This window comes from Dichotomopilus funicola (genome assembly GCF_033296635.1).
Source record: "Dichotomopilus funicola strain CBS 141.50 unplaced genomic scaffold C8A04scaffold_9, whole genome shotgun sequence".
In the NCBI taxonomy this organism is placed as follows: domain Eukaryota; kingdom Fungi; phylum Ascomycota; class Sordariomycetes; order Sordariales; family Chaetomiaceae; genus Dichotomopilus; species Dichotomopilus funicola.
Genome location: NW_026944030.1, coordinates 8,524 through 17,815, shown reverse-complemented (window position 1 = coordinate 17,815; position 9,292 = coordinate 8,524). Strand labels below are relative to the sequence as shown.

General features: G+C 56.0%; 2 protein-coding genes across 2 annotated transcripts; both read right to left on the bottom strand.

The window, feature by feature from the left end:
- Positions 1–2,532: 2,532 nt before the first annotated feature.
- C8A04DRAFT_9879 (uncharacterized protein) lies at positions 2,533–4,316 on the bottom strand (the record flags this gene model as incomplete). Its single annotated transcript, XM_062785666.1, has 2 exons — positions 2,533–2,606; positions 2,681–4,316. 2 exons carry the CDS (start codon positions 4,314–4,316, stop codon positions 2,533–2,535), a joined length of 1,710 nt encoding a protein of 569 aa, XP_062639637.1.
- Positions 4,317–5,188: 872 nt separating this feature from the next.
- On the bottom strand, positions 5,189–9,047 carry C8A04DRAFT_25769 (uncharacterized protein; the record flags this gene model as incomplete). Its single annotated transcript, XM_062779687.1, has 2 exons — positions 5,189–8,927; positions 8,998–9,047. 2 exons carry the CDS (start codon positions 9,045–9,047, stop codon positions 5,189–5,191), a joined length of 3,789 nt encoding a protein of 1,262 aa, XP_062639636.1.
- Between the last annotated feature and the right edge of the window lie 245 nt (positions 9,048–9,292).

Here is a 9,292-nt window from a genome sequence, read left to right as displayed (position 1 = left end):
CTCCTCTGCCTTCTGGGCCTGTTCGTCCCCAGCCAGCATCCCAACGTGGACCCCCTCCGCGCAAGCCCCTGCCTTCGTCCAGGAAGGCACCAAAAGGTCCCCGGCAAGTCCACAAGGCCGTTCAACGCGCCCAGCAAGCTGCCCGAAAAGACCAACAACGTCCAATGCGCCCTCCACCAGCACATACCCCGGCCCCGGCCCATCCCCCGATCCCTCAACCACAACCCACAGAACCGACCAACCCTGCCGATACCGACCCCTCCCACCCGTCTCACCCGAGCCACCAAGCGTATCTCGTCCACGTCGCCCTGCGCGCACACGAAACCCGCCAGGCCCGGCAGGCGTACGAAACCTATGAAGACCAAGTTGATAGGGGGGCCCTGTACGCTCAGGGGCAGCCCGCGCCGCGTTCTCGGTTCCATCTCGCTGAACCTGCGAGGCCGGTGTTGCAACTTGCGCATCGGCCTGCTTGGTCGTCGGTTTTGGGGGCTGCTGGTGTTGTTCAACCCACTGTGGAAGGGGAAAGGGGATTTGGGGATTGTTCGCGTCCGTCTGGGATGGACATGGGCGGAGGAGGAGTGATGACGTCTGGGATGGAGGTGGATGGGTTACCTCGACTGCCTAACCCGCGGTTCTTTCCTGAGGTTCTTCCTCCTGCCGGTTCGGCTCCTGAGGGTGGTTCTGATTCGGGGCCTATCAAGAAGGAGCGACAGGACTGATTTGGGGGAGGAGTTCTGATGGCATTCGGGTCCACCGGTTCTGGTCTTTTTTTTTCTTTCTTCTTTTTTTCCGTTTCGTTTCCTTTCTTTTCTTTCCTATCTCTTTCTTCTCTTGCCCTTCACACATACCCCTGTATTTCCTGCCAGATTTCTTTCCCCTTTTCTCTTTCTTTTCTTTTCCCATCTCATCGTTGATTTTCCGATTCGATCTTGCCGCCGGGTTTCTCCGTTGTGATTTCGGGCTGGGACGGATAACAGGACAAGGCATGAGCATTGGACGTCTGTTATAGACGATGGAATGGGTCTTGATGCCGATGATTTACGGCGCATGGGAGATGACTGATTGCGTTGATTTCTTTCCCTTTTCATCCATTTCTTTCCTTTTGATTCCTTTTCATTTCCTTTTCTTTTCGTCGTCTTTTTCCTTTGGCGAGGCGTTCAGAGAATGGTCAAAAAACAACAAAAAAACCAAGCGGCGGGGTTGTTTTCTCCCCTTGCTTGCTTGTGTGTGGGTATACTGCCCCTCGCTGAGTAGTCATTTGTGTTGCTTTTGGGCGAGACGGACGAAAAGAGGAGGGGACATCATGTATGGTAGATATAAGGATCAAATCAAGATTCTGTGTATTGTTATGTACATGGGTGTCCTATGCTTCGCTTGTGAGTGTGTGATTTCTGAAGATGGTGATACGGGCTCTTGAGAGAGGGAAGTATTGATCCATGTGTCGGGAGTTCGGGAGGGCGTGGACAGCATGCTTCCGCCGCGGCTTCCCAACAGATGCAGCTGCAGGCTGCCAGCGTCGTTCTCAACCAGTCTTACTAGCAGAATCAGCAGCTGATCCAGCAGAACGATGCCACCTTGAAGCAGAACTCCGAGCTCATCCAGCAGCTGGCTGAGCAGCGTCGGGACCTGTCCGCTGCCCTGCAGCACAACATGAGACTCACAGACGCCTTTATCGAGCAGGTCCGCACTCCACAGAGCTCCCGCCAATCCTCCCGGCCGACTTCTGCCACACGCCGCAGCGGCCCCCATCGCAACCGCGATAGGAACGCTCCGATCCCCCTCAACTACAATCGCACGCGCGTGCCGATCTCTCCGACCGACCAGATGTTGTCCAACCGTGGCCAGGAGCAGGGCGTTTCCGCTTCCGATGCCGACGAGTCGGGTGCAGACTCCTGGAGTGAGGTTGACCCCGAGATCGCTCGCCGTTTTGCGGGCGCTGGGGATGATGGATGGGTGGGGTGGGTAAGTGAGTAAGTAAATCAGTCAGTCCAACTGAGTCCTAGATGGATGAAAGACACTCATCTTTCTACCGCCATGATACCATGATACTTCATTAATCGCCCTAAGAATAATGACAACCAGCCGTATGCCGTCCGTTTGTGTAGCAATGCAAGGTATTTTTTATTCAACACCCCCAACGCCCCCTTGTGAGGATATAGATATACAACCCCGTAAAAGTACTGTACACTGCTACTACCCCCTTACCGCCCTCTTGCTCGCTGGAACTAGCTAAAAGGAAAAAAAAAGACATATCGAATGCCGGCCTATATGGACCCGTACCAACTCTGTTTTCCCAAGGCCGAATAGAAACTATGACAAACGAAACGAAAAGAACAGGAAAAGACATGATTTTCTCAACCCGACACGAAAACATAACCAAAACGCCTGATAACCTGACTGCCCGCTTGGTTGATTGATTGTTTGGGTTGTCCACTATCCGAAACGCCGGGCCCGGTGAGAATAATGACTATTATGTATGATGGAGCTCCTCGATATCGATACTTGTGGCCATGTCCAGGGTTGATTGGTTGATTACACGCCCGCCCACAGGTCGACAATGATGTTGACGACGGCGACGGCGATTTCAGCCGCGATTAGTACGATGACTGTCGAGATTAGTTAGTACTCATTCAACAATAGGGGTGTGAGGAGAGAGAGAGAAAGAGAAAGAAGAACTCACCAATCCACTCCAACTTCTCCCCATGCCCATGACTCAACTGCTCCTTTAACACAGCCAACAAGTCCGCAATCACATCCAACCGCTCCGTCAACAACCCGACCCGCTGATCCATCTCCAAATAACTCCTCACAGCCTGATACACCGGCTCCAGCTGCGGCTCAACCCAAAACAACTCGGGCGTATCCAGCACCGACCCATTCAAATGAATACTAATCCGCAGAATAAACAGCTCGCCAATCTGCATATTGATCTCCGCGCGTGACAGCGCAATCTTCCCCGTGAGGGCAAGCTGCGCGGGGATGTTCTTGCAGGTGTCAATCGTCGAAGCGATGAGTTCTTCAAAGAGCGAGGTTTTCACGCTCTGCGCGAGGGCGTGGGAGATGGCGAGCTTGGTCATGTAGTTGCGCTTGTCGCGCAGGGCGATGAAGTCGTTGTAGATGCGCGCTTGGTACTCGTGGGTGTAGTAGAAGTTGAATTTTTCGGTTTCGACGTCGTCCGGGGCGAGTTTCTCGACTTCGAATTTGGAGATTTCTTTGAGGAAACGTTGTTCTTGGGAGGCGGTCATGCCCCAGATTACGACGACGCCGTAGTCGAAGAGGAAGACTTCGGGCGTGTGGACGTTGATGTCGAAGTCGGCGATTTCGCTGCCGAGGGGGTTGCTGGAGTGATCGCGGTCATGGCCATGGTGGTGGTGGGGGTGGTGATCGTGGTCGGATAGGCCATGGGGAATAATGTCGTTGTCATCGGCGATACCGCCACCGTGATGGCTGTTAGACATATCGTGGTGTGACGGCCGTCCGTTTGCAACCAAACTATCGTCGGACGCCTGACTCGACTGACTAGGCAATTCGTCGAGATCCCCCGTCGAGTACCGCCGTTCCGGGTTCGAATGCACCTCCAGCAAACTCTCCTGCCGCTCCGTCTGCACCTGTTTCGAACTATAACTATACGGCGTATAAATGCACTCATCAATCAGTTTCGGATTCGCCCCCCTCCCTTTCCCCCTGCCGCCCTTCAAAAACCGCTGCAGCCCATCCATCTGGTATCGATTCGCCGTGCAATACGCCGTCACACGCGGGAGTTTGTCCCGATCGGCTTTGCCGAGCCGCGCAGCATCGCGCCGCGCGGTTGGGTCTTTGATACGGGTGTACTGCGAGTAGACATCGCGACCGCTCTCTTCGTCGACCTCGTCGGCTTCGGGTTCCGGGTTCGGGAGTAGTTTGAGCTTCTGGGCGTTTTTGGTGCTGCGCTGGGGGCCGATCTTGGGCAGGCCGGCTGCCGCTGCGACCATGGGCAGCCCTAGCCCTGCGAGCTGGCTGCCACCGCCCGCGCTGCTGCTGGTGGACACGCCGGCGTGGCTGTTGCGGCGGAGGAGTTTATTGTTGAGGGCCGAAAGCATGGGCGGGCCGCCGGTGCTGATGGCGGAGGCGCTCAATGGGGTGTTGGGAGCGCGGTGGTGGAGGTAGGAGACTCGGGGAGGGGATTGGGAGTAGGCAGCGGCTGGTTCGATGGTTTTTGTGACGGGGTTTGGGTTGAAGGTGACGGTTCGTTGTGGTTTCGGCGGTCGGACGGACTCGGGAGATGGGGGTTCGGCCGGGAGCAGCGGCGTGTGCTCGGAGGCGGGGGTTTCGGACATGGTGGCGGTGGTTGTGGTGGTACTGTCTCAGTGGTTGTTCTTGTCCTCCCTTCTATTTTGTCTTCTTTTCCCCAGTTGGTTCCCTTCCTCACGACTCGACGTCCCGTCTCCAAACAATCCAATGCAGCACAAACGCGCGAATCAACAGGCCAGCACAACACAAGCAGCAATCAATGCGACACCCGTGGCCATGTAAAAGAGAAATAACAATATATTCCAATGCCGGATTGTGGAAAAAAGAGCTGCTGGCGGTTGGCAAAGGAAGACAGGCAGACGGGGAAAGGGCGTTTTGGCGCAACGGGTGGAATGGCTTCAATTGGTCGACAGCAGGGAAAAAGCGACGACCGTTGGACGGGCACTGCTTGATGACGTCTGGGGCCTGGGCCGCTCTACAACGGCGCTGCGGGGCCAGCACGTTTTTCAGCGGTCGGCCGACGAATCAGGTGCCGCGCTGGGTAGCACCTGCCGCTCCATGCAAGCTGTTGGACCAGACATGTGCATCCTGCATCGCCTATCAACGGTACGGAGAATGAGCCGTTGAATCGTTTTCTGAGAGGTGCAAATCCCCTTTTTTGGAGGGTGAACCAGTTGCCAGTGCAGTTTTGAAATCACTTCCGTCTACCCTCCACGGTCATTTTGCATGCCCACAGTATTTTCAAACCCAGCATCGTGCGTTGCCTGGCCAATAATGTCAACACCAGCATTGTTGACTTCCCCTGACGCCAAGACACGGACATCGCCAGACTCTTGAGGATAATAATGAGCCATGATATTTGGGGCGGCGAGTCCGCCAAAAGTGAATTATTATACTTCTTGTAGCTAATGTATATTTGCGCAACCACGCGCATTGAAACCGTTAATTCCCTCTTGTTTTACTCCTCCTCGCTGACCTCGGCCTCTTCCTCTACAACCTCATTTTTCTCCTCCTCCTTCTTTCCCTCCTCCTCCTCCTCCTCCTCCTCAATCCTCTTCTCTTCGGTCTTCTTCTCCTCAGTTTTCTTCTCCTCCCGCCCCACAGGCCCCTCAACAACCATATCCCCCACATCCACCGGTCCCACCAACTCACTCCTCACAACCTCAACCAACACCCTCGAAAAAGGCCAGCGATGCGTCCGGTCCATAGGCGGATCCCACTCCATCAGGGCCGGGGTAGTGCACCCCTCCGCACCCATGCCGGCGTCCTCAAAACTGGCGCGCATGCCTGGCTCGACGATGTGGTGGTAGTAGTGGTTGTCGTCGATGGCTCTGTTTTGCGGGCGGGTGAGGCCGAGGAAGGTGGAGAGGGCGGCGGTGTTGGCCAGGAGGAGAGTGGTGTAGGAGCCGTGGTGGGTGGTGTTGATGCGGAGGTGGTCGAGGGGGGTTGTGGGTGGGGGGGTTGGGGTTGGGGGGCTGATTTGGTGGGTGAGTTCGTCGTCTTGGGAAGAGGAGGAGGACGAGTCGGAGGAATCGGAGGAAGAATCGTCGTCGAAGTGGGTGATGGTTTTGGGGCCGTGGGGGTTGATCGTCCTGACCTGCTTGTCTTTGTCGTCCTGGTTCTGCTTGTTTCCCGTTGTCTTGTCTTCCTCAACTTCCATGGTGTCGTCCTCCTCCTCTTCCACCGCATCGTCCTTGTCATCTCCCATCATAGCTTCATCCACATCCTCCATAATTACGTCCTCGTCACCGTCCACAGTCTCATTTTCCTCTTGGTCTTCCCCCTCATCCATCCCATCTTCCTCCTGATCCCCCGCATCATCCATCTCAACGTCCTCTTCATCTTCTTCCAAATCCATCTCATCTCCCTTTTGGACCTCCTTCTCCTCCTTCTCCTCCTTCTCATCCTTCTGATCCTGCTCATCCTTCTGATCCTGCTCATCCCCCCCACAATCAACAACAACCCACTGCCCACTCCCCCCTCTCATCTCCCTCCCACTCGCCCACACGCCCCCCGTAAACCACACCACCGATGACCACACATCAAACCGGTGCCGCGTATACACCCCGACCAGCTTCTTATCCACCCACTCACTGCCAAACCCGCCGCCGGCATGTATCTGCTGGCCTCGTCGGCTACCACCACCACTGTTACTGGCAGCAGCAGTAGTAGTGGTAATAGTAGACCGAGAAGCGAGAGCAGCGAGATTGGCACTGTTGGCTTCAAAATCCCACGTCTCCTGCGCCACCCAGATATGCTGGACTTTGCCATTGGCGTATTCGATCCGGCCGCGGCCGAGCTGGGGGGCGGTCGGTTTCTGTTTCTGTTCCTGTTCCTCTTCTCCCCCCTTCTTCTCATCCATCTGACCCTTGCCCTGGCCCTCAGTCTCACCGGCAGTCTCACCACCACCAGAACCAGCAGCAGTCGCAGTAGTACTCCTAACCGAAGTGGTCGGCGCCAACCGCCATATCTTCCCCACGACTCCGGCCTTTGGCCGATCCAACCGTGCCGCAGCAGCTGTATTCGCCTCGTGCAACGAGAGGTGCTCGGTGCAGCGGACCGCGCGGGAGGTGTATGTTGTGCGTGGGTAGCCGTAGCGGTCTTTGTCGTCTTGTGCATCGTCGTCGTCACCATCGTCACCGTTGTTGTTGGCTGTGCTGTCCTTGGACGTGGTGTTGTTGCTGGAAGAGGAGGAATAGTGGGAGTTGTATTGGGCAGCGCGGGCGGCCTTGGCACGGATATCACGGACTTCGGACCGGGTTGGAGGAAAAAAAGGGACGGTGCGGTAGACGATGTATTTGGTTATCGTGCGGTCTGGGCCGAGGGCTTCGAGGAGGGAGATGGGTTCCGGGGAGGGGGAAGGGGGAGGTTCGCGCAGCTGTTGGGGAGCTGGCTGTTGTTGGAAGGTTAGTTGGTCTTGGGACTGGGTTTGCGCGGGCGTGGGGAGGGTGAGCTGCTGTTGACTTGTTATGTTTATGGGAGCAGGCGCCGAGACAGAAGCCGGGGTCAGGGCCGAGGCTGGAGCTGGAGCAGGGACAGGAGGGGCCGGCTGATTCAGGGCCTGTCCACGAGCTTTGGCGTTGGGAGGGACCGCAGCTTTGGGCTTGGGCTTGGGCTTGGGCTTGGGGAGAAATATTTTTGGGGCCGCGGGCGGTTTGTTGGTCTTGCGGATTCCTGAGGTAGGTGCCACAGGAGTTGTACTGTTTGTGTTGCTGTTGATATTTCTGTTGATATTTATGTTGATGTCAGTATTGTTATCGATGTTTCTGGTGCTGTTATTGATATTACCCCCGTTATTACCGCTCATCAAACCCGTCGAAGCCAAAGTCGGGGCCTGACTAGGATGGGCAAGGCCAGACTGCCCCTTCAGCGCCTGCCCAGTCTTCCTTCCGGCCTCACTCTTCTTGTTATCACCCCCTCTCTTCAGACTCTGCGGCAAACCAGAGACTATCTGGGACGTTCTTTTCTCCGGCTGCTTGGCCTGTAACTTGCGAATAAACTCTTCATCATCTCGGGTATGGTCGTCTTGCTTGTCCTTGGGAAGCGCACTGGGGACTGCGGGCTTAGTGTTGGAGCCCACACCGCTGGGAACCACAGTCTTAGGTATCACAGACCTAGGAACCGTAGAGTCAAGAAAAGAGGGCGATCTCGCCCTGCGGTGGCTCCTGATATTGAAATCGCCCTCATCCTCCTCGCCCTCAGTATCCCGAATCCGACTATGCAAACTCAGCATAGTCCTGTTGGTATCAATCCTCCTCAGCGCCACCTCCGAGCTCCGGTTAGGTGCTGTGGCCGTGGTCGTGGCCGTAGCCTGTTCCTGGGTCTGCGCCCGCTCGACGACGTCGCGGTCATGTTGGAGGGAATTACCCTGGAGCGACGGGCTTGATGCTCGGCGCCTTCTTTGACGATATGCTTCCCGCAGTCGTTTATGTTCTCTCAGCCAGAGCTGATCGTTCTGCTGACGCATCGTCTTACGCCGAACATGATTACCGATGCCCAGACCCGCCAATGTCAGACTGCTGCCGCCGGTTTGATATTCTACGGGTTGGTGTAGACGGGGCAGAGCGGCCACTGCTGCTGCTGTTGCTGCTGCTGTGGGACCATCACTACTGGCATTTCCTTCCTGTTGCTGTGGCGCTGGATGATCCGGGCCTGATGGGCGTGAATCGTGGGCCTGGTCGGAGTTCTCTCCTTTTCTTCTCTTTCGGATATGGTCGTTGCTGTCTTCATCATGTTTATGATCTCGATCACGATGACGATGGCGATGCGCCCGGTCCTTATCCCCACTCTCCTCGCCATCTCCTCCGTCGCGATGGCGATGCTTCCGCTTTTTGCTCCCGGGGCTCTTCCCCAGGCCCCGAGTCAGAGTAGACTGCGCCGGAGTAGACCGCGCCGGAGCAGGCTGTGTCGGACTAGCTTCGTCATCCGAGGAGAGGGTCAGGTCGATGAACACCATCCTTTTGGCAGGAGTCGGAGCAGGCGCTGGAGAATCATCGGCGGGGGCTGCAAGACCAGGACGAAGAGTAGGAGGAGGAGGAGGAGGAGCAGAGGACGCCACTGCTGGCTGTTGAGCCCCTTGCTCTCTCTCCTTCTCCTTCTCCTTCTTCTTTTTGTCCTTCTCCCTCTCCATCTCCTGCGCCTCGGCCTGCGCTCTAGACAGCCCGCCATAGCTGTACTTGATGAAGCTGCTCGAGAGTCTGTTGGAGATTTGGTAAGCTGATGGTCCTCGTAAAGTCTGTCTAGTCTGTCGAAGGGTGTTCTTCAAACCTGTTATCGGCCGGCTTGTCCAGCCCACTGTCTCCCGAGGGTGACGACATCTTGGTAGAATGGGAGAGACACAGAGAGAGGGAGGACTTGTTTTGTCCGTCCCAAGTGCTGTTGATGCTTTGCTTGTTATCGTCTCGTCTGATCTCTCTTCTCGTCTGTTGTGTCGTTCTCTACTTTTTGAGTTGGGTCTTCTTTCCGGGTTTGGAATTGAGTTCCGACGGTTTTTAATTTGGGCTGTGTTCCATGTTTTTGATTTTGGCGACGCTTAATGAGACGGGGAAGGTTGATGCGACGC